Genomic DNA, 22,873 nt, shown 5'->3' on the forward strand with positions numbered 1-22,873 from the left:
CACTTGTATAGGAAATGGGCTCCCCCCCAAAGTTAATTTACAACTGCTTTTCATTCAGTCTCACTGTGACAACGTGACTTCCGTGACTTCCGCTGTGCCAGGCACAATGGTGAGACTATTAAAAAAAAGGAGACACGCTTATTATGACTTTGCACCTATTGTTGCCATTCAAGTGGGTTTCTGCATGCGAGTCCTGTCTCCTAAATTCTAGCTTGCATCCTCCTGCAATGCAAGGAGTGACCCACCTGGTGGTCCCTGTTTGAGTGCCAGAGTCCACCAACCCAGCGGGGTGTCGGGGGCGGATGTGAAAGATGAAGTGCACAGTCCAATCTGTAGAGATTATTTTTCAAGAAGATGGAATTTTACTAAATAATTATGTCATATAAGTTTCAAGGAAAAAATATGATTAGAGCAAGATGAGAAGCAGAACACCTAGGGAAAAGTCATGAACTCCCCTGATAACTTCAACTGCTCTTCCTGTTTATCTAAATATCTAGCCTTCATTTCTACTTTAAGGAAATCCTTCAAACTCTCTTGCCTGGGATACTTCTAGGCATTGTAAAACCTCTTAGCCTACATAAAGCTTCAGTGAGCCAAAACCAAACTCCCTCGGCTTCGGCTACGACACCCTTTTGATAATTTCCTTCACGGCCTGTAATAACTGAGTCATTAATAGCTGAGCTACTCTCAGCCAAGAACCACTGAGCTCTTTTCAACAACCAGATTCAGATAAGACCTCAAATACCCTTTCTCTAGCTAGCTCCTCTGTACTTTTACATTTTCTTTCTTTTTCCTTAGTAATTAAAATAATTTTTTTCAAGATTTTACTTATTTATTTATTTTAGAGAGAGAGAGACAGCGAGAGAGCATGCTTGAGCAGGGGGAGGGGCAGAGGGAGAGGGAGAGAAAGAATCTCGAGCAGCTTCCACGCTGAGTGTGGAGCCCCACGCCGGGTGGGGCTCAGTCAAAACCAAGAGTCAGACGCTCAACCAACTGAGCCTCCCAGGCGCCCCACTAATTTAATTTTTTTTTAATTCCAATATAGTTAACATACAGCGTTATGTTAATTTCAGGTGTACAATATAGTGATTCAACACTTTTATACATCACCCAATCTGCTTGTACACTTTCTCTGCCAGATCAGAAACAGAGAAGGGGACGAGATCAGCTCTTTTCCCCCATCCAGCTAGGATCTTGTGAATCTCACTTACCAATGGGATGCAGTTGCCTGTTCGCCAGTTTCTAAGTAGGCTAGCTCTTACTCACTCCATGCGGCCTGCTCCTCTGGTTTCCCCCACCTCTCTAATGAATGGCTAATTAGCATTGAAAAGAAGTCTTTCAGGAAGCAGACCTCTCCAAAGTTCTTAAACAGCTATGCAAAGACTACAAAGAGAATTTGAGATCCTAGATCAGAGATCAGCAAGCTTTCTCTGCAACAGCCAAACAGTAAGTATGTTAGGCTTTGCAGGCCTGATGGTCTCTGTTGAAATGATTCAAGTCTCCCACTATAGCTTGAAAGCAGTCCTAAACAATAAGCCAATAAGTGTGGCTCAATTCTAATAAAATTTTATTTGTGGACATTGAAGTGTGAATTTCATATAATTTTTATGTGTCATGAAATATTCTTTTTCTTCTTTTTAAATTTTAATGTAAAAACCATTCTTAGCTCATAGGCTCTGCAAAAAGAGGCGGCAGGCCAGATTTGGCTCACCGGTCATAGATGATTATATACCCAAGCGTTCTATAAAGTATCAGTTGTATAAGAGTAAATGGTAATAGATCAAAGAAGAAAGACATGGTCCTGGGCCAAAAAAGTCAAAGGCTTCCTGGGGAAAATGGGATTTGTGTTGGGCCTTAAGGGAAGGATAAAATTTAGGCAAATGGTAGAAGGAAATGGGAAGAAGGGTAAAAAGATGTATCTACCTGTCCTCTGGGTGTTAACAAGAGAAAAATGATGAAATAAGATTGTGGTTGATGACAGGGAAGCTGCAGGAGACGTGTGAGGGCCTTGAACATCAGAACAAGGAATATAAACCTGACCCTCGCACAAACCGCGTGTTTAGTTTATTCTTGCAGAGAAAACAGGACTGATTTGGCAAGGGAAAGATTAGGAGCAGGGAGAACAAGATGGAAATAGTGCAGTTGTACAAGGTATAAAAGCCGGGGTGAGTGGAGGGAAAGTAACAGAAGAGAAGGAAAGTGTTTGAGCCAGAACTTGGGGGACTGGGCAGGATAAAACAGGCTGAGCCTGGAGATTTGGCTGCGTGGACACCTGAGCGAGGTCAGTCAATGTCAAATGCAAACATGGCAGGTAGGAACGGCAGAGAGCGCTGGTTCGGAAGTCAGAATGGAGTCAGGAATCAGACTAGAGGACTAATGAGTATTCCGTCAGAGAATCAGGATGGCAAAGGATCAGGATCCGCTTTGAAAGACAAAGGATCAGGATCCGCTTTGAAAGACCGTGAGGGATTAAAGGAAGCAGGAATGTACCCAGGTGACCCCATGGAACCCGCGCTGCTAGAACAGACCTGGCACCAAGTCGATCTCCATTAAGTACTTGCTGAATGAATGAATGCATTCCCAAATAATGACATATGATACATTGGGAAGGGCATGAGCTTGGAATCAGACCTTAATGCATATCCTAGCCTATTTATTCATTCCATAAACATGTATTCTATGCGCCCAGTGTATCTAAACCTTAAGGATCTAAGAGTGACAGAGGCAGCTCTTGACTTCAACAACTCACAGTTGGTTGACAAGAGTTGGAAAGACACAGACGACTGCTCTGCAACGTGGTAAGTGTTGTGGCAGGTGTGTGCGCAGGGGTGCGGCGCTGACCCACAGGCTCCCGGAGGCGATCTTCTGTGCTCAGGCCTGAAGGGCCAAGTGGATCAGGAGGACCCGGGGAGGGGGTGTGTGGTGATTTGGAAGAGGCAGTGTGTATGGCAACTCCAACCAGACGGAGTAACAAGGGCTGACGTTCGGACGTGAGTGAGCATCGCGTGTTCAGGGATCTCTAAATGTTGAAGCACGTCTAGAGCCAAAATGTGACGTGTTGGATCAGGGGAGGGAAGTGGGGTTGGAATAGAAGAGGCCAGAGTGATAAATCGGGGCCAGATCACCAAGGACTACATGTGACATGCTAACGAGATTGGATTTTATCCTGAAGGTGATGGGAAGCAAATGAAGAATTTTAAGCTGGAGAGAGGCATGATCAAATTTGCATTTTAGAAATAGCAACAGCATGGAGGATGGGCTGGAAGGAGATGAGGCTGGGCGTAGGGAGAATAATTTAATAGGTTATTGCAGTAATAAGTGGGGAATGGAAGAGGGCCTGAACTCAGCTAAGAGGTAGTGGCCATGTCAGGTTGGGAGATGGCACGACGGGCATGACATCTGATCATTTTCAGGGAGGAAGGGAGAGAAAGGAGGCTAGGTGACTCCCCAGCTTCTGGCTTGGCATCTGGGAGCAGGTGGCAATGGGGAGGAAGGAAAGGAAGAGGGTAAAAGAATGAATATGCATCGACTTCCTTCCATGTTCCAAACACTGTCTACGGAACTTTACATATATTTCTTTATGTAATCTTCACAACAAACCTGGCTAGTGGGTGTTATTAACCCCCTTTTCCAGATAAGAAAACTGAAGTTCAGAGAGTTTAGCCCACTGGGCCATAGCCAACACAGATGTTTTTTAGACCCTGGGACAGGCATGTGGGAAGAGGCTAAGGACACCAGTTAATCCCGAAAGCCTGCTCACCGTGGAGGTCAGGGGCGTACCCCAGCAGCTTCCAGCCTCAGTCTTTTTTGTTTGTTTTTAAGATTTTATTTATTTATCTGACAGGGAGAGAGAGAGAGCACAAATAGGCAGAGAAGCCGGCAGAGGGAGAGGGAGAAGCAGACTCCCCACCGAGCGGGGGGAGCCAGATGCAGGACTCGATCCCAGGACCCTGGGATCATGACCTGAGCTGAAGGCAGATGCTTCACCAACTGAGCCACCCAGGCGCCCTCCCAGCCTCAGTCTTGCTCTGTGGGAGAGACTCTAAGACTGGGAGCACTTCTTTTTCTTTTTTCAAGTTTTATTTATTTAAGTAATCTCTATACCCCACATGGGACTCAAACTCATGACCCCGAGATCAAGAGTTGCACGCTCTCTTGATTGAGCCAGCTGGGTGCCCCAAGGCTGGCAGCACGTCTGTCTCGCTCTGTGCTCAGAGAGGCATGTCCCAAAGGCACCTGCAGGAAGAACACGGCTCAGGGCAATCCCTGGGCCCCAGGAGAAGGGACAGCCCTGGGCCAGAGCATCTCTCCACCAACCTGAACTCCTCCCTAAGCATGTCCTACGGACCTGGGAGGAGGAAGTCAGCCTCCCTTCCCTTGTCTGGGATTGGCCCAGCCTGGTGATACCGGACTCTCACGGAGCTGGGCCTCAGTGACGTCAAATAGTTAGGGAAGGAGCAACAAAAGTAATTCAGCTAGCAAGAGCCTGAGTCAGAATTTAAATCTAAGTCTGTATGACACCAAAACTCATGTGCTTTCCACTTTCTCAAGCTGGGATAGTCACCAAGTTAGGTAATACAGAAGTTAGCGGGGGGTTGACAATGGTTTGCATTTTTTTTTTTTCAGTATTATTAAGATACACTTGACATATAACATCGTATAAGTTTGAGGTATAAAACATAATGATTTGACATATGTATAAATTGTGAAATGATTTTTCCCCTGGTAATGAGAATTTTTAAGATGTACTCTCATAGCCGCCTTCAAATATACAATATTGTTAACTAGAGTCATCATGCCATACGTTACATCCTCAGAACATTTTTATTTTTATTTTATTTTTTTAAGATTTTATTTATTTATTTGACAGAGACAGAGACAGCCAGCGAGAGAGGGAACACAAGCAGGGGGAGTGGGAGAGGAAGAAGCAGGCTCCTAGCGGAGGAGCCTGACGCGGGGCTAGATCCCACAACGCCGGGATCACGCCCTGAGCTGAAGGCAGACGCTTAACCGCTGTGCCACCCAGGCGCCCCAGAACATTTTTATTTTTTAACTAGGAGTTTACACCTTTTGACCACTTTTTTAAAAAATATTTTATTTATTTATTTGAGAGAGAGAGACCACAAGCACAGGGAGTGGCAGAGGGAGAGGGAGAAGCAGGCTCCCTGCTAAGCAGGGAGCCCCACACACGAGGCTCGATCCCAAGACGCTGGTTCGATCCCAGGATCCTGGGATCATGACCTGAGCCGAAGGTAGGCGATTAACCGAGTGAGCCACCCAGGTGCCCCTCTTTTTGACCACTTTCACCCAATTCCCCCACCTCCTCCACCCTCCACCTTTGGCAACCAAAAATCTGATCTGTTTCTATGAGTTTGTCTTAGATCCCACACGTGAGATCACACAGTATCTGCCTTTCTCTGACTTACTTCGCTTAGCATAACGCCCTCAAGGTCCATCCAAGTTGTCACAAACGGCAAGATTTCCTTCTTTTTATGGCTGAGTAGTATTCCACTGTGTGTGTGAGTGTGTGTGTATTCGCATCTTTATCCATCTATCGCTTGATGGATGCCTGTTTTCATGTCTTAGCTATCGTAACTAATGCTACAGGGAGCACAGGGATTCACATATCGGTCCAGGACAGGGATTTTGTTTCCTTTGGATATACACCCAGACATGGAATTGCTGGATCATATGGTAGTTCTATTTTTAATTTGTTGAGGAACTTCCATACTGTTTTCCATGGTGGCTGTGAATTTACATTCCCACGCACAAGGGTTCCCTTTCTTCACATTCTCGCCACCATTTGTTACCTCTTGTCTTTTTGATGACGGCCCTTCCGACGGACGTGAGGTGGTGTCTCACTGGGGTTTTGATTTGCGTTGCCCTGATGATTGGCGATGCTGTGCACCTTTTCTTGTACCTGTCGGCCATTTAAACATCTTTGGAAAAATGATTATTCAGGTCCTTTGTTCATTTTTAATTGGATTATTGGGGGAGTTGTTTGTTTTTGGTTTTGTTCTTTGCTATGGAGTCTCTTACATAGTTTGGATATTAACCCCTTACTGGATGTGTCCTTTGCTAATATCGTCTCCCATGCTGTAGGTTGCCTTTTCATTTTGTTGATGGTTTTCCTTTGCTGTGCAGAAGCTTTTGAGTTTGATGCAGTCCTGCTTGTATATTTTTTAAAATTTCGTTGCTTGTGTCTTAGGTATCGTAGAGCACCATCGTAAGACCTACTGAGTTTGAGATGCCTATGCGACATCCAAGTGGAGTCAGCTAATAAACTGGTGGGTGTATGCAGAACGCCGTCCTCCTCCTGTCATCTCCCTGCCAGGGGATGGTACCCCATCCACTTAATCACTCTTGCTAGAAACCTGGAGGCATGTTTGACTCTTCTTTCTCTTCCTCAGCACATGCTAGTAGCCACCAAGTTTCAATGATTGCACCTCCCATGTATTTCTCGAAACTCTCTCTTCCTCTGTAACCTCCCATCGTGCTAGCTCAGGCGTGATCTTCTCCCAACTACAGCACGGCAATAGCCTTCTTTTTTAAAAAAAATTTTTTAAAGATCTTATTTATTTATTTGACAGAGAGAGAGGACAGCCAGTGAGAGAGTGGACACAAGCAGGGGGAGTGGGAGAGGAAGAAGCAGGCTCCCAGCGGAAGAGCCCGACATGGGGCTCGATCCCAGGACCCCAGGATCATGCCGACGCTTAACAACTGAGCCACCCAGACGCCCCCGACAATAGCCTTCTTACGGGTCCCTTTGCCTCAGGTCCTATGCCATCGAATCCATCTTCCGAACAGCCAGCAACGTAAGATACTTGGAATAAGATAGATCTATCCAGAATAGGTCTGCCCGTGTCATTTCTCTGCTTCCTCTTCAAAAGCTTTCCGATGGACTCAAGCTGCTTCGTCTGGGAGACAGGAGGTCCCCTGTGAATTGGCCCTGCCCACATCTCGGCCTCCTAGCCACCTCTCCAGAATCCTCCCCTCCCACTCCCAATCTGAAGTGCTGGGGTCCAGCAGGAGAGGCTTCTTTGTGGCTCCACCACACACACACCTTTTTGTATCTGGCTTCTGGAACTTTCTCAGGTTGCACTCTCTGCCTGGACTGCATCGTGTTTTCACCTAACTCCTCATTATCCTTTCAAAATTAGCCCCGTTGTCACTCCTCCAGGAAGCCTTTCCTGCCTCCTCCTCAACACCTTTTTGCCAAAGCGGATCAGCTGCCCCTCCTCTGTGGTCCCATATGCCGTGTGCACAGCACCATCCCTGATCTGATTATATTTCTTTGCATCTGTGCAAAGGTCTGTCTTCCTCACTAACACATTTAAGTTCCGTAAGGCCAGAAGAGCATCTCATTCATCTTTCCATCCCTGCTGTCTACCACATAGTAGGGAACCTACTATGTTCCCAGTCGCTATTTGTTGATTAAATGATTTCGTACGCAATCTCACAGTCACACTCCGGCGAGCATACCGACAGATGTGCTCAGCGTCTCCCAAGAACCCGATCTAAGCACCTGTGCTCTCTGGAACTCCGCTTATTCCAAAATGTTATAGTTTATACAATTCATTCTGGGGACCTAAACAAGGCTCTGTCTCTTCCCCCTGCTTCTCTCTGTTTTTATGACTCCAACCTGCCCGTGGGTTTTAAATTCATATTTAGGGCAACGTTAATTATAATTGAACTCTTAATGGAAGAAAAAGACAGGACCAAGAAAAGGAAAATGCTTACTTCTAGTGGGAGAAGACCGTACAAGTAGAGAAAGAGCAAACACCCAGGGAGATCTGCAGTGAGAAGGACCTTTCAAATGAGAAGAACCAGCTTTGGACTTTATTCAGTGTGTGTGCGATATCAGATTTATCCAACAGAGATGTAACGAACACATTGTCCATCCCCAAAACATCCAAATAGCTTTTGAGATACTTTTCCTGTTCATCGATATCGGGAAAATACATACACACACACACACACACACACACACACACACACACACTCACACCTGCAAAAATATTCAGTGTTGATGGAGCACTAAGACAATCCTGGTGAAGCACTAAGACACAATCCTTGTGATTCTTTTTTTTTTTTTTTTTAAAGATTTTATTTATTTATTCGACAGAGAGAGAGACAGCCAGCGAGAGAGGGAACACAAGCAGGGGGAGTGGGAGAGGAAGAAGCAGGCTCATAGCAGAGGAGCCTGATGTGGGGCTCGATCCCAGAACGCCGGGATCACGCCCTGAGCCAAAGGCAGACGCTTAACCACTGTGCCACCCAGGCGCCCCTAATCCTTGTGATTCTTAAACCTATTAATTAGAAGTCCTTCATCTTGGCTCCAGATAGGACCAAGAATGTAATTTGTGGGGCCCCCCGAAAAATGAAAATACAGATTCCCTTGTTCAAAAAATCATTAAGAATTTCAAGACAGCAACGGCAGAGTATTAAACCAAACCCAAGGGCCCTCTGGGGCCAGGGTCCTGTGTGACTGCACAGGTCATATGCCCACGAAGCAGCTCAGTGCAAGAGTTCTCAAATCAATCCTAACCACTACCTCTAATTTGTTAAGAGGCCACTCTGATGTATTCCTCAGCCTTCCTTAGTTAGGAAGTGTAGACCTCACTAGCTCTTTGCCTAAGCTCTTAATTAGACCCTGGTCTCTTTCAAGAACCTTCCTTCTGGGAGCCTCATGCAATCGGTACGCCTGTTCTTTTACTATTGTCATCCTGCACGTGAAAAAGCTTGCTCTGTCTCTCCCTCTCTCTTCCCAGCTTGTCCAAGATCCAGGTTCAAAGGAGGCTTCCAGATCTAGCCTGAAGCTCAGTAGTAGGGAAGATCTCTGTGGATCTGATAAGCAGCAGCTTCTGGTGAGTCATGAGGCCTCTACCCAGCAGGGTCCCTCCCCAGTGCCAGCAACCCACACCATGGGCATGCTGGGAGAACCTCCCACCTGGGCCTTTGTCCTGGGTCCAGAGTCTGTGGCCTCTCTAGGTAGTCGCTGAGACCAACTGGAGGCCACACACAGCAGAAGTTCCTTGTTTCCCAGGTACGGAGGGCCATAATCCCTAACTGCAAACGCTAGCAGTTCCTGAGGCCAAGGGGAAAGCGGGGGCAGAGTGGAAGTCTGGGGAGAGGCAGCCCACACCACATTCTGTGGCCTGCCAGTGACAGGCCTGAGAGTAGCAGGTAGGAAATCTTTGGGGGGCCAGAGACTAAAGCAATAAAATACAGATAACGCAGAGGGTTGGGCCCAGGGCAGGTTTGGGAAGAGGTTCTACAGAAGGGGGAGAAGAGTGTCAAGGGTGGCCTCCAGCTGACTGTGAACCCTTCCCACATCCAGGAGTCTGTGATGGCCATCGCAACATCTGAAGCCATGGCCGGTGGGGAGGATGGGCCGAGGAGCTGTATGGTATGCGGGGACCGAGCCACAGGCTATCATTTCCATGCCCTGACCTGTGAGGGCTGCAAGGGCTTCTTCAGGTAAGAGGCTTCTCCCCAGGAGAAACCACCTCCCAGACTGCCCACCGGGCAGCCTTTAAGCCGTGGCACCTGCCCAGCTACATTACTCCTGGCTCTCGGAGCCTGACCACCCTGTGGCCAGCATGCTACATCTTGCCAACCCCAACACTGCATAGACGGGTGATAGAATACTAGAAGGAAGCCTGTGTTTGTCCTGCGGACACAACCCGTCAGTCAAGAGCACTTCTTCTGTGCCCACTACCTGCAAAGCACCAAGCCAGTGATCCTGTGCCCCTACGCTCGAGATGTGCTGGACCCTACCCACCCTTAGGGACCCTTGGGCACAGGTCAGATTAGCCCACGTCCCCACAGATCCTTGTAGACCATGTCATCTCAGCCCCTCACACAGCCACCTGCTCACTGCCATCTGCGACCAGCGTCCCGAATGTCTCCATCTCTCACAGACGAACAGTCAGCAAAAGCACCGATCTCACCTGCCCCTTTGCTGGAAGCTGTAAGGTCAACAAGGCCCAGAGACGCCACTGCCCAGCCTGCAGGTTGCAGAAGTGCCTAGAAGCTGGCATGAAGAAGGAAAGTGAGTTGGCCCCCTACCAACACAAGAATCCACTGACTAGGTCTCTCTGCTTTGCCCTCGTTCCCAAAGCATATCCTCCACACAAGAACAGTAAGCTTTTGGAAACGAGTCAGATGATGTTTCTGTTCTGCTCAAAATCCCAGTGGCTCCTCATCTCTCTTACAGTCCAAGATCTCATGGTCTAGCTCCCCAGACAGCCTCCCAGATTTAACCTCCTCCTCTTCCCGCCTTGCTCCTTCGCTCACAGCCACACGGACTTCAATGCCCCCTCAAGCACACCCAGCACGCCCTCCTCGGGACTTCGCACTTGCCCTCCGTCCAGGATGCTCTTCCCCTAGCTATCCATACAGCCTGACTTCCCTGTCACATAGAGTGCATGTCCCTTAGTAAGTACTTGACAACTGTTGAATGAATCATCGAATGCCATTTCTCTGTGCCATGTAATTCGGCGCTGCTCCCAACAGACGATGTCACTGGAGCTCACTCAGCTACAAAGTTACAGCGTCCACGTTCAGACTCTTCTGACCCCCAAGCCCTTGCTCTCCCACGATAGCACACTACTTTTCAATATGGAGCAGTGCGAACTGTTGAAGTCAAAACCTCTTGGCTTGCAACACTTTAGTATTTTGTGACCTTGCACCTGCCACTGGAATGCCAGCCCGCTTATGTACCTGAAAAATCTGGATAATAACACCTGCCCTGTCTGCCCTCTACCCATAGGGTTGTTTCATCCAGCGAGATTTAACCTCAGAACCCTTGACATTTAGGGCTATGTAAACAGAAGGTGATGCTTTAGGAACCAAGAACTCTCCCTCTTCAGTGGTCGCCCAGAAGCCAAACATCTCCCTTCACCGTGACCACTTTACTCTCCACCCGTCCTTTCCCCCGACGGTGCCTTGTTTTCCGGGACCGGGCCTCCTGGGTGGGGGACAGTGGGCAGGAATCCCCTGCCACTGGAGGCTCCAGGGCTTCAGCCAAGCCCAAGGGGGCCTCAGGAATGCTCCTCCCTTCCCGCATCCTTCACCGTGCGGGGTCCCCCAGGGCTCCCAGACAGGGGGCTGGCAGAGGGAGGTGCTCTCCATGGGTCTCAATGGCGTTGTCCTACGTCTTCCCCGGGCACAGTGATCCTGTCGGCGGAAGCACTGGCAATGCGGCGAGCGAAGCAGGCCCAGCGGCGGGCACAGCAAGCGCCAGCACAGCTGAGCAAGGAGCAGCAAGAGCTGGTCCAGACACTCCTGGGGGCCCACACCCGCCACGTGGGCACCATGTTTGACCAGTTCGTGCAGTTCAGGGTGAGCCTTTACAGGGGCTTTGGGCTGAAAGGGGACCAACGGGGTGCCCGAGGAGGTGACCTGAGGGAGGGGGCGGTGTGCCATGCCTCACTACAGAGGACAAGACTCCTCCAGAACCCCCGCGTCGACAGGCTCCTCAGCCCGGAACCTTCCAACAGAGGGCTGGAGCGACCCCTGGGACCAGGGCCTCTTACCCAGGCTCTGATCTCTGCAGCCTCCAGCTCATCTGTTCACCCACCACCAGCGCCTGCCCATCACGGTCCCCGTACTGCCTCTGCTCGTGCACTTCGCAGAGGTCAACACTTTCATGGTACAGCAAGTCATCAAGTTCACCAAGGACCTGCCCCTCTTCCGGTACGTGACCTCCCCTTACCTTTCAGGAGGAAAACACTGCAGTAAATTATAATCTCTCACACACACACATACACACACACACACACACACACGCCAGAAACAGTCACTGGCCCACTAACACATCCTGCAGCCTTTCCAAGCACCAGGTCCTGAATTCCCTCCTGTGGTTCTAAGTACCTCCATCAGAACTGGGAGCTCCTCTCCCTGAGTTCGGGGTAGAGCCTCAAATGCTCTTGTCTGCTCCCCACAGGTCCCTGCCCATGGAGGACCAGATCTCCCTTCTCAAGGGAGCAGCGGTCGAAATCTGTCATATCGCACTCAATACCACTTTCTGTCTCCAAACACAAAACTTCTTCTGCGGGCCACTCCGCTACACACTGGAGGACGGCGTCCACGGTGAGGCGGTGCTAGAACCGTGGCGGGCCTGCCTCCTTTGCGGTATGGTACGTGGCGGGGTGACCAGAAGGATGCTAAGACCAGCATCTCCCACAGCGGGGTTCCAGGAAGAGTTTTTAGAGCTGCTCTTCCGCTTCCATGCGACACTGAGGCGACTCCAGCTCCAGGAGCCCGAGTATGTGCTCATGGCTGCCATGGCCCTCTTCTCTCCCGGTGAGCGTCCCCCAAAGCCCAGAAGCTTCTGCTCCTCCACCTCCACCCAAACTCCCAGCCCCGTGAATCCCTCCGGCTTTGTCTTCAAACCCGGCCTGGGTCCAGCTGTGGCTGCAGGCCCTGCCCGCCCCCACCTGTCCTTCCCGTCCCCCCGTCTTACAGACAGGCCTGGGGTTACCCAGAGGGAGGAGATCGATCGTCTGCAAGAGGTGATGGCACTGACTCTGCACGGCTACATCAAGGGCCAGCCGCCAAGGCCTGGGCATCGGTATGGGGGAGCCTGGGGGCTTGGAGGCTGCGTCAGGGCAGGAAGCGAGGGAAACACGGCTCAGGAGGGATGCTTTTACTGTCCTTTCCTCTGGGAAACCAGGTCCCTTGGGGGCTCTAGTCCTTCCCTCACACCTCATATGCTTCTGGCATCCAAATCGCTCCTACTGCTGTTTCATCTGATTTTTTCCAGATTTTTTTTTTATTCAGTAGAGATGCAAAGTAGTAGTTCGCAGGCTCTGTATAATAGCATTCCTGAGATTGATGACACCCATCACCTTACCCGCCCACCTCCCCAGGCTAAAGCAGCCTTCCAAGATTCCTGTTTGCTCTCTTTCCTTGGCCCTTCCCTTCCTCTCCATTGGCCCATTCCCTTAATTTTTCATCCCCCTCGAAGTTATGGTCATTCAGTTTCCTGGCCAAAGCCAGTCCCTGGCTCAGCAGTCCGTGACCTATCCAGGCTCTGAGGTACACCCCACTTGTTTTCGTTTGTTCCTCAACGAGCCAGTTTGGCCGGAAGAGGGAGGCTTTATACCACAGAACACACCCCCCTTCTAGAACCTGCCCTGGAAGGCCAGGTGCACAGATTCCACACAGTTGAAGTTCTGACCAAGTCTGGGGCTTTCTTCACACTTGGCCCTTGGACCTCTGGATTCAAGAAAAATAGCATGGTGAGAGGAGACCTCGGGGACCTTTGGAATTTTTGATAAATTTGTCATACCAGAACACGATTTTCTCTAGTGTTCAGACCCAGCTTCGCTGAGGGAAAGTTCAGGGGGGCAGGACCTTAAGACGAGACTCTAAGCTACCTTATTTTCCTCTTTCCCTGGTGACCCCACTACTTCCTCCAAAGCTTTCGGTATGCGAAGCTGCTGGGCCTGTTGGCTGAGCTCCGGAGCATTAACAACGCATATGGGTACCAAATCCAGCACATCCAGGGACTGTCCGCCATGATGCCACTGCTCCAGGAGATCTGCAGCTGAGGCCCCAGCTTGCCTCCTTCCCCAGCCCATCTGGACGCGCTGGACTGGAAAGGGGAAAATGCTGAGCCAGAGGTGGGGACCAGTAGAAAGGGAGCCCAGTGGTTGCAATGAAAGACTAAAGCAATAACTGCCTCTTCATGCAGTCTTGGGGTTGGTGAGGGATGACCACGGGGACAGAACTGTTCTCTGGAAGCACGGAAGATGGGGGAGGAAGCCTCAGGGCTAAGAGGTAAAGAAGCTCCTTCTGGGAAGGGGGGGGCACTTTCTGAGGTCAAAGATTTAGCCCTTCAGCCCTACTTCCCCAGCGCTGGGAGACTCTGGGATGGAAAACAGGATAGGGAGCTGATCCCATGCAGACTGTTCTGCTGTGGACAGGAAGAAGCTAGGAGCTTTAATCGATAGGGAAATGGAGAAGGGGGAAATGAGGGGAGGAAAGTGAGACACCCCTTAATCCTTCTCCCTTAGTCCAGAGCCACAAGAGCACGGGAAGAGGACCCTGGGGCCGGTGGCAGAGGTGGGAGCCTCACACCACTGCCTCAGCAGCTGCCCCTGTGGCAGCTCCAGTTCGGTCCTGTCCCCCACTCTGCTCCTGGGACCCAGAGGTCACCCGGCAAGGTGGGCTTTGGAGAGGGGGCCTAGTCTCTGGCCCTAGGGCCCCTGACTCAGAGGTTCCAGCGTCCGCGGGGGCTGGCCCTGGGACAGCCTCAGCCCACAGTGATGCTGAAGCCACAATGGAATCTGTTGCGCCAGTGATTGAGGAAGGCTCCAAGGGCCAGGGTGACCGGCAAGGGGGGCATCTTCTTCTCCAGCACAGCACCCACACACCAGTTACTGTCCACCAAGCCTGTTGGGGAACACGATACAGTCTAGGTTATTTCACAGGTTTGGAGACAGGGGTCAGAAGCAAGGTCAGAAGTAAGCTTCCCTCCACCCCCTGTCCCCCCAGTCCCTCAGCACCTCCAAATGCCATCTTAATATCCCTTACCTCTAAACACCATGTTGGCCTGGGGCAGAGTCAGGTGGTAACCAAAGGAGAAGGTTGTGTCTTGTAGCCTTGTGTTGGCCTCAAATTCCACTCCAACTTGGACCTGAGAACCACGGGCAAGGATGGGAGAAGGATCTGTGTCAGTGGGGACCAGAGGAGTCCTGACGGGGGATCAGAGGAACGGAGGCATGCGTGAAATCTCTGTATCGTGTGGGTGGGACGACCTGCAGGGCAGGGGGCCTGTGGAGGTCTGCAGGGGCACAAGTTCACGACTGACTTGCTGGGGTGGGGGACGGCATCGGTAGTCTCACCTGTTCGTTTGCCCTGTGGTAATAACTTGCATGGGCCCCACCTGATCCCACATTCAATGTAGCTACCCAGTGTACCGCTGTAAAAACCAAAATGCAGGAGACAAGGAGCGTTACTGTAGCAGGACACAGGTCAGGAACCCTCACCGAGTTCAGAATCTCCCCTCCCTGTCACCATTCCTCCTCACCCCGTACCCGAGTATTTCCCAGCCAGCGTCAAGATGGCGCCCTCTTCGCCTGGCCGCCGGTGATAGACTAGCTCTCCTCCCAGCACCAGCCGATGGGTGAGGCTCTGCAGGAAGTGAGCCACCATGATCACTGTGGGGGTAGTGGAGAGACATGGGGTCAGTCATAGGGACAGCATCCCTGCGCCCCCACCCCACCCTGTCCCAGAAGTTTCTAATCCCTCAACTGTACAGACGATAAGAAGGCAGAGCCAACACCAGCAAGTGGGCAGCCAAGATAAAAAGCACCCCGTCCCAGTTCCTCACCCGATTCCCCAATCAGGTCAGGATTCCCTAGGGTCAAAGTGGCTGTGTAGTCATCTCCCCGGTACTCGCCATCGAACTGCCACGTCAGGAACTTGGCCTGCTGTGTCTGGGTAGGGAGAACGAGGAGTAAGGACTTCCCCCCGCCCCCGGAAGGTCACTCCTGCCCTGATCTTCTCCCTGGAGCGCCCCAGAGCAGGACACTCATGGAGAAAGAGGAAATGCTTCAGTGGATGGAGGCAGGAACCATGGATCACCTGGAAGACAGCCTTGGCTCGGAGCCGCTCTGCCAAGAGGAGCAGGACCTGGGCGTTGAGGCTGCCACTGCTGTCCATATCCCCTACCACAGTGGGGAACACCTGTTGAAGAGTGGACACAGCAAGACTGAGCTGGGGGGCACCGCTCAGCTTCCATCCAACCATCCAGGATTTCTTTAACAGTACCCAGCGCCCCCTAGTGGGGCCACAGAGACAAACTCCGGCTCATCACACAAATGCTTCCCCCACTCTCTCCCATTCAGAGGAAATAGAGAAGCAGGTGCCGTGTACATTCTTTCCCATAACACACTCCCTTCCTCCTCCTCTAGACCCGGGTCCTGGGTGGGCTTTTAGGGAGATGACCCAGGTGTAAGGCGTCCTCACCTCGGTGGGGCTAAGTTGCCAGTCCCCGGCATAGGCCGCATGGAGGTGATAGCCTGGCAAGCCCAGGGCACTCATATGCACAGTGTGAGCCACCTGAGGAAAGAGAAGTCAATGGAGGAAAGCATTCCTGCTCATTTCAATCCCTGTTCCACCCTTCCTCTTCTCCCCATCCAGAAGGCCTTATAAGAATCCCAAATATTCCAAAATATACAGAGGGTCACCAAAACTAAAAGCAACAAGTCCCCCAGGCAAGGGAAGTAAAGAGAGCCCCACATCCTCCCTCATTTGTCCCACATAGCCTGGTTAAGGCTTGAGTACAAAGGCAAGGAGGAGAGGATCCAGGGATAGGCAGGGAGGAATAGTAGAGGGCCAGAGAAGTGGGAGCACCTGGAAATGGCTGCTCAGAACCTTGTTGACAACGAGCTTCACTCCCTCCATCTGTGCTGGGAACACATCTGAAGGGGGTGGAGGGGACGGGAAGGGGAGGAATAAGCACAGACAAGGAACCTCTACCCCAAGAAGTCGTCTCCCCTTTTCAGTCCCATTGAAAGCACTTTGGAGGAACTGACCTCCTTTCAAGTCCTACCATGAAATGTTCCACTCCATTCGGGTACCTGATCCTCCCTGAGGCTGGATGCCCCAGCTGGGATCTCCCCTTTCCGGATCCCATCACTGGGCACCCAGCATTCAAGACCCTCCCCTCCTCTGCCCCTTCAACGTGAGACACCCAAATGCCAAGTTCTCACCTTTGCATAGGCGGTGCAGCTCATCGAAGCTCCCAGGGTTGGGCAGAGGTTCCTCTCGACGGGGGCTCCGGCGGGGCAAAGCCCCCATCGGTGCCAGGCCCAATGTGTTCCCCATTTCAGTCCAGAGAACAGGGGAGGGCCCGGGGTTAGCCTGAGAAAGGACGCTATTGCTCCCTCTACCCCCAACGGGTCCCACCCCCCATCATCCGACTCCCCAGTCCCAGAAACTTCCACATGGTCCGATGCTAGACCTGGAACAGGAAGAGTGGGGAGAGGGTACCGGTGGGGAGATTGAACCCCAGGCACACTCCCGTCCCATCCTTGATTCTTCACCCCCACCTGTCACCCCGACTCCTCCACCATTCTCTAATCTCAGCTCCCATCACAGACCTCACCCAGCTTCCCAGTCTTTCTGCTCTTCACTCCTAGACCCCAAGGTGAGGCTTGCAATGAAGCAATGGCCCTTACCGTCTCAGACTATCATGCTGCCCCTTTTCCCCCGGCACACCCCGGTCATCTTGATGGGGGCAGCCATCTTGAGTGATGGCAGGACTGCGGCTTCACGCTGCATTCTCAGCGTGGTCATGGGCGCCATCTTGGAATCGGGCAAAAAAGACTTTAAAGACCCGACCCTCCCATGATTGGGCCCCGCCCAACCGATTAAAAAAAAAAGAAAAAAAAGGCTGCCTCCGTCTCCCAGGGGCCAATGGGAGAGAAGGAAGCGAAGGAGAGGCAGAGTCAGGTCCAGAGAGCTCCAACCCTGGCACTGCAGAGGCGGGCGGGACTTGATTGGTAGCTCCTCAGACTTATTCAAGTAGATGGCCTTAGATCGCCCGGCCTCAACAAGGTCGGGAAAACGCTGTGAACGTAGTAGACACCAGAGGGAGCATCTTGGAGCTTGGGCCGCTGAAACTCCTTTCGCCGTACAGCCTGGAGGCTTCCGTTTTGTGAAGGGTGGCAGAGGGAATGATTGTGAATACTGCATTCGAACCCCGGTTCATATGGCTCCTAGGTGTCCCCACCTCGAACCCCTCAGGGACTCCTCACAGCCGTCCCCAGTACACCCCAGGGCACACCTACGAATGAGTACTGCTCGCAAGTACAGCTCTCCCTATGGAGACATGGAGGTCTGCACCTCTCAAAGTTCACCTTGTAGTTCTCTTGGTGGAATGGGAATGGGTGGGAGTTTGGGGTAGAGAAGCAGGGGTTGCAGCCTTAGTTCTAGCAGAACGATTCCCTGAAACAACTGCCCCCTATCGGCTAATCCTTCCCTTATTGCCTGGGCATAGTTGGCAAATAAAATCTAGGAATATGGACTCTGGACCCCAAATGCACTTCAGTCCAAAGCCAGGGACCGTCAATGCAGTGCCCTTCAAGAACTGAGCACTCCACAGAGGAATAATTGTAGATGGGGTAAGATTTTTTTAGGCCCCAGTCGCTTCCCTCACTAGCCCTCATACCTCCATCTCCATGTCTCAAGAATGTTCTATGTACACTTTGAGGGCAAAAGGATAAAAGATACAAATGCTTCTGGTATCTATTTAGCTGATTTCACCCAAATGCCTTGGGCTTGGGGAATGTACCTTTGTCCTCCCTCACAATCGGGGCTGGCACAGGGGCTGAGGCTTTGGTCAAAGGGATGCTCTGGCCCCCGCTGACTCATATTGGCTGACCATCACCTTAGAATGATAAGGTAATCCAGTGGCTAGGGAACTTCAACCTTTATCCTTGGTAGAAGACTCTCATTCACTTCCTCTCTTACCAGAGCCCACCATTTGGGAAGGGGAAGGCAGAGGCTGCTTTCCAAATTTGTTTTATTGGGGGTAGGGTGTACTCGTTTATCGGCACTCAGAAGGGTCATTCTGGGTTTTCATGTTTTTTCCCTCATCTCGTTACACATTAACTGAAAACAGGACAGATTCAATCACACCTGCCCTCTGGCCCTAAGCCTTATTCTCCTAATCCTCATCCCCTTGCCCCCTGCCCCTGATTTCAACTCCTTTCCCCTTTCTTCTGTTCCCCAATACCTCTCTGCCAAGCTGCAGCCAAGGGGGTAGGGCTGGGGAGATGACATCTAGCCACAGCGGGACAAAGTTACCAAGGGCTGAGAGCTTGATATGGCAGGGCTTTCCGGAAGAAAACTAGGAATCCTGCTTCCTGCAGCATTCAAATCCAAAGACTGCCAGCCCCAGACCCCAAAAGAATGTGTGTTGAATAAGCCTGAAGTATACCCCCTTGGCCTCCACTAAGGCCTGCACCCCCTGCCTCCCACATCATCATCATGATTCCCCGCATGCTTGTCCTCTCCTCCCCCATTTCTCCAACTTGTTTACTCCAACGTGGAGCCTGCCCCATGGGGCCCTTCCGCAGTCCTTATCACCTGACAGGGGGGTGGGGAAGCAGAAATGTATATAGCCCCCGTCTCCCCAGCCGGGCCGGACACAGCACGGACAGAGACGCTGACCAGGTAGGGTAAGGGAGCAGGTGGTGTGGCCAGGATCCAGAGAAGACCAGGTTTTAATTGTGGGGAGGGAGAGAACCAGGTTGGGCACCCAGGTGGGAGTCTCTGGGGAGGGGCTGGTGCTCATTTCTCCCCCACCCCCAACTGTTTCCAGGCCACCGTCCCCACTGTTACCACCATGAAGCTGCTTGCCATGGCTGTGCTGTTCCTCGCCGTCGGTAGCCTTGAAGGTGGGCGTCATATGGAGAGGGGTCCCGAGAAGGAGGAGGTGCTAGGGGTCCTAGCTTCCCATCTGTCTGTGCTCCTGTGCCAGACTGCTCCAGAGAAAGATCACTCCCTCTCTATAGCTCAGAAAGCTCATCCGAAAACCTGGAGCTGGGTACCTGTTTGGGGAGGGGGCTGAGAGCGGGGCTGGCTACTGACAGAGTCCTGGCAGGAGGCCAGGACTCATTGTTGGGGACCCAGCTGATGTGTGTGTGTGTGTGTGTGTGTGTGTGTGTGTGTGCGCGCGTGTGCACGCACAGGGGCTATCGTTCGGAGGCAGGCGGAGGAGCTGACTCTGCAGAACCTGGTCTCTAAGTACTTCCAGACCGTGACTGACTACGGCAAGGACCTGTTCGAGAAGGTCAAGAGCCCAGAGCTTCAGGCCCAGGCCAAGTAAGTCTCAGTGAAAGGGGCTCAAGGGGTGCCCCCGGGTGGCTCAGTTGGTAAAACGTGCGACTCTTGATCTCTGGGTATTGAGTACGGGCCCCATGTTGGGTGTAGAGATTGCTTAAAAACAAAATCTTTTTAAAAAGAAAAGAAAGAAAGAAACCAGGAACCAGGGAGCTATAGAGAGAAAGAAGGAAAGATGGGAGGTTGCACAGAGTCGGAGCTCAAGGGTGGGGGTTAGGGAGCATGAGGTTTAAGTTGGAGAGAAAAATTCCTTCACCACTTTGTGGATCCCATAGACCCCCTTGGACAGATAGGGCTAGCAGGAACTAGGCTTTGAATTTCTGTCTCTAGGGTCTGTCGCCCTGCCCAGTGGAGAGCTTCCCTCTCCTCCTGGGAGCGTTGCCATGGCAGGATGCAGCAGGCCCTAGAGTCTGGGAAGTTGGGTCTCACCTCCCACCACCACCAAGGCTCCTGCCAGTGCCTAGGGTCTCTCACACTGACCTCTCATCCTTTGAATATACAGGTCCTATGTTGAGAAAACACAGGAGCAGCTAATACCCCTGGTCAAGAGGGCCGGAACTGACGTGATCAACTTCTTGAGCAATTTCATGGACCTCAAAACACAGCCGGACAGGTGTCCAGACCATTGCCTTCGGTCCGCAGCTGGCCCCTAGAACACCCACTGGCCCGGCCCACAGCCCTCTCCCAAGATGCTCCTTGTTTTCTACAATAAATATTGAAGGAGTCAGGTGTGAGCCTGGTGCTTTGGGGGACGGGGAGAAGTAGGGGCATGGGTGAGGGGAGGACAGAGAGGGCTGCTCCTGCTAGGAGGGGTGTTTGGTGTGAGGAGTAGAGGGAGGGATGAAGAGCAGATGGTGGGAACAACACGGGAGTGGTGTCTACGAGTCCTCTCCATGCCCGACCGGCTTCCCCCAGCCTGGGATCCGCTCTGCAGCACAGGGTCAGCCTCTGCACTGCACAACGGACGGTGAAAGGAGGAAAGTTTCACAAACTGAGTCCCTAGACTACTAGAGGTCACAGGAAAGGAGGGCAAACCCCGCCCCCCGAACTTCCTCTTGATCATTCTATGAAGAGGAGAAGGCTTCCCATAAATGAACCCAGAGGTGTCCTGAGACCCTGGCTTCCCTTCTGAGCCAGGGGAATATAACGCTCCCCCCATCCTACAGAAAAGACGTGGATTCACTCTTCTTCCACAAAAGCGCTCAAACCTTCCTTCCATCTAAACTCCCTCACCTAGGGGTGTCTGGGTGGCTCAGTCAGTTAGGCGTCTGCCTTTGGCTCAGGTCATGATCCCGGGACCCTGGGATTGAGGCTCTCGGCTAAGTGGGGAGCCTGCTTCTCCCTGTCCCTCTGTCTGCCTCTCTGCCTACTTGCGCTCTCTGTCTCTTTCTCTCTCTGTCAAATAAATAAATGAAATATTAATAAAATAAAATAAATAAAATAAAATAAAATAAAATAAAATCCCTCACCTAGGGACGCCTGGGGAGCTCAGTTGGTTAAGCATCTGCCTGTGGCTCAGGTCATGATCCCAGGGTCCTGGGATCAAGTCCCTACTGGGCTCCTTGCTCAACGGAGAGCCTGTTTCTCCCTCTGCCTGCCCACTCCCCCTGCTTGTGTTCTCTCTCTGTCTCTAATAAATAAAATCTTTAAAAAAACAAACAAATAAATAAACTCTCACCTAGAGCCCCTGTCTGAACACCCATTCCAAATCTCTCCGCCTATTATCTGGGTGCTAAGCACAGACCTGGCCAGGTAGTCTGGTCTGGAACTCACAGACATGGTGGCCAGCTAGAGGCCAGACAGTTCTCCCAGATTAAATCAAAATGGAATGGAAATCAGGCTGGGCTGATGTAGGAGACTCACAATACCACAACGGAGTGTGAGGAAGAGGAGGCATCTTCCAAGAAAATTTGGTTCCCACTTCACACTTAAAGCAGTTACCTCCCGACCCTGGCTCCTTTGTCATAGCTCATCCGAAATCACTGTGTCCCGGACACCAGACCCGGCTCCCACTTCCTCCGTGTGTCGATCAGTCTTCAGTCTGGCCTTCAAGGCCCTCACCACCTGTGGCGACATTCCTCCCTTTCTTCCCCAGTTTCTGTTCGTGTCTCGTGGGGCAAGGTGTGTGGGGACAAAGAGAGCTCAGGCTGTCGCTTGCAAGATGCCCTTGGGCAGGTTCACTAACTTCGAAGAGCCGGATCTTCCTCTCCGGGTGAGTGAGCGAGAGGTGCGAGAGGCGGGCGGCGTGAGTCGCTGTACACAGCGGAGTCTTGCCCAGCACGGGGGTGGCCAGGGCTCGGTCTGGGACTCAAGACCCACTCTGCCGGGGCTGCTGGGTTGGAGCTAGGACCCGCAGCCTCTGATGGGATGCAGATCCCACAGGCAATCCTGCCTCTGGCAGAGCCGCAAACAGGACAGGCGTGCACCTGACCGGGCGATTCCTTTGCCAGCCACCCCAGCACTCGGAGGAGCTGAACTCCCATCTGGACCCCATTTGTTCCCCTTTGCCTTACCCACCTCCAACACTTACCTGGCCCTATAAGATCCCTCTTGCCCCAGAACCCACCGAAAACTCACTGTTCCCGTAAAATCTTCCATCAGGAGATCGCTCGAGGCTTCGTCAGGCCATCTGCTCTGCATGTTTGGCTTCTCAGCTGCGCTAATGCCCAGATGTGCGCGCGTTGCGAGCTGTCCCCATGCTGTTCCCTGAAGCTCGCTCTGATCCAGATCGGTGACTGTTTGGGCTTGGAGAGCCAGGCTACTCCACGACCCAACCTTGGTTCAGCTGCCAGACGCGGAAAGCCAAGCTGGGCGCAGACGTCATTTTTTTAGGCTCCGATGTTTCTGAATATGCCTAGACTCCTGACACCTCACTCCCTGTTCCAGCTGCAGGCCAGCGGGCCTGGGGCCGAGAGTCTCATCCCTGCCCCAGGCACGGTCAGCCTTCACCCCTCAACCAAGCAACATTGCCCTGACGTCTACCAGACTGTGAGCTCTGTGAGGTCGGGAG

At 51.9% G+C, this 22,873-nt stretch overlaps 3 protein-coding genes across 9 annotated transcripts; 2 read left to right on the top strand and 1 right to left on the bottom strand.

Annotated features, from left to right (window-relative positions):
- Positions 1-8,960: 8,960 nt before the first annotated feature.
- Positions 8,961-13,683, top strand: NR1I3 (nuclear receptor subfamily 1 group I member 3). Of its 5 annotated transcripts, none has more exons than XM_026487437.3 (9): positions 8,961-9,046; positions 9,341-9,480; positions 9,924-10,054; positions 11,177-11,346; positions 11,561-11,700; positions 11,951-12,096; positions 12,193-12,309; positions 12,472-12,577; positions 13,430-13,683. In XM_026487437.3, the coding sequence occupies exons 2-9, from the start codon at positions 9,350-9,352 to the stop codon at positions 13,557-13,559; spliced, it is 1,071 nt and encodes a 356-aa protein (XP_026343222.1). In that variant the 5' UTR covers positions 8,961-9,046; positions 9,341-9,349; the 3' UTR covers positions 13,560-13,683. The 5 variants fall into 5 exon arrangements, with proteins under 5 accessions (XP_026343222.1, XP_044235772.1, XP_057171332.1 ...); XM_044379837.2 differs by having other exon boundaries at positions 11,591-11,700; XM_057315349.1 differs by having other exon boundaries at positions 12,472-13,683.
- A 239-nt stretch (positions 13,684-13,922) lies between these two features.
- TOMM40L (translocase of outer mitochondrial membrane 40 like) lies at positions 13,923-22,823 on the bottom strand. 3 transcript variants are annotated; one of them, XM_057315350.1, is made up of 11 exons: positions 22,430-22,823; positions 17,196-17,322; positions 16,728-16,978; positions 16,369-16,436; positions 15,982-16,074; positions 15,598-15,699; positions 15,344-15,449; positions 15,048-15,170; positions 14,856-14,932; positions 14,545-14,647; positions 13,923-14,403 (listed from the first exon to the last, which is right to left on the bottom strand). In XM_057315350.1, the coding sequence occupies exons 3-11, from the start codon at positions 16,840-16,842 to the stop codon at positions 14,264-14,266; spliced, it is 927 nt and encodes a 308-aa protein (XP_057171333.1). In that variant the 5' UTR covers positions 16,843-16,978; positions 17,196-17,322; positions 22,430-22,823; the 3' UTR covers positions 13,923-14,263. The 3 variants fall into 3 exon arrangements, with proteins under 3 accessions (XP_057171333.1, XP_026343224.1, XP_026343223.1); XM_026487439.4 differs by lacking the exon at positions 22,430-22,823 and having other exon boundaries at positions 16,728-16,878; positions 17,196-19,022; XM_026487438.4 differs by lacking the exon at positions 22,430-22,823 and having other exon boundaries at positions 17,196-19,022.
- Positions 18,685-20,590, top strand: APOA2 (apolipoprotein A2). The gene is made up of 4 exons (XM_026487344.3): positions 18,685-19,194; positions 19,343-19,418; positions 19,713-19,845; positions 20,366-20,590. Exons 1-4 carry the CDS (start codon positions 19,009-19,011, stop codon positions 20,514-20,516), a joined length of 546 nt encoding a protein of 181 aa, XP_026343129.2. The 5' UTR covers positions 18,685-19,008; the 3' UTR covers positions 20,517-20,590.
- Positions 22,824-22,873: the final 50 nt, after the last annotated feature.

The sequence above is a fragment of the Ursus arctos genome, unplaced genomic scaffold (assembly GCF_023065955.2).
Source record: "Ursus arctos isolate Adak ecotype North America unplaced genomic scaffold, UrsArc2.0 scaffold_2, whole genome shotgun sequence".
Classification (NCBI taxonomy): domain Eukaryota; kingdom Metazoa; phylum Chordata; class Mammalia; order Carnivora; family Ursidae; genus Ursus; species Ursus arctos.

Excerpts from the sequence above, each read along its gene's own strand:
- NR1I3 (XM_057315347.1), top strand. The coding sequence starts at position 9,350 with ATGGCCATCGCAACATCTGAAGCCATGGCCGGTGGGGAGGATGGGCCG. Across the intron at positions 9,481-9,923 it reads GGCTGCAAGGGCTTCTTCAG|ACGAACAGTCAGCAAAAGCA; the intron begins GTAAGAGGCTTC and ends CATCTCTCACAG. Across the intron at positions 11,701-11,950 it reads AAGGACCTGCCCCTCTTCCG|GTCCCTGCCCATGGAGGACC; the intron begins GTACGTGACCTC and ends TGCTCCCCACAG.
- TOMM40L (XM_057315350.1), bottom strand. The coding sequence starts at position 16,842 with ATGGGGAACACATTGGGCCTGGCACCGATGGGGGCTTTGCCCCGCCGG. Across the intron at positions 16,437-16,727 it reads GCTGCACCGCCTATGCAAAG|ATGTGTTCCCAGCACAGATG; the intron begins GTGAGAACTTGG and ends CACCCCCTTCAG. Across the intron at positions 15,450-15,597 it reads GAGCCAAGGCTGTCTTCCAG|ACACAGCAGGCCAAGTTCCT; the intron begins GTGATCCATGGT and ends CTCCCTACCCAG.
- APOA2 (XM_026487344.3), top strand. The coding sequence starts at position 19,009 with ATGATTCCCCGCATGCTTGTCCTCTCCTCCCCCATTTCTCCAACTTGT. Across the intron at positions 19,195-19,342 it reads CGGACAGAGACGCTGACCAG|GCCACCGTCCCCACTGTTAC; the intron begins GTAGGGTAAGGG and ends AACTGTTTCCAG. Across the intron at positions 19,846-20,365 it reads GAGCTTCAGGCCCAGGCCAA|GTCCTATGTTGAGAAAACAC; the intron begins GTAAGTCTCAGT and ends TTGAATATACAG.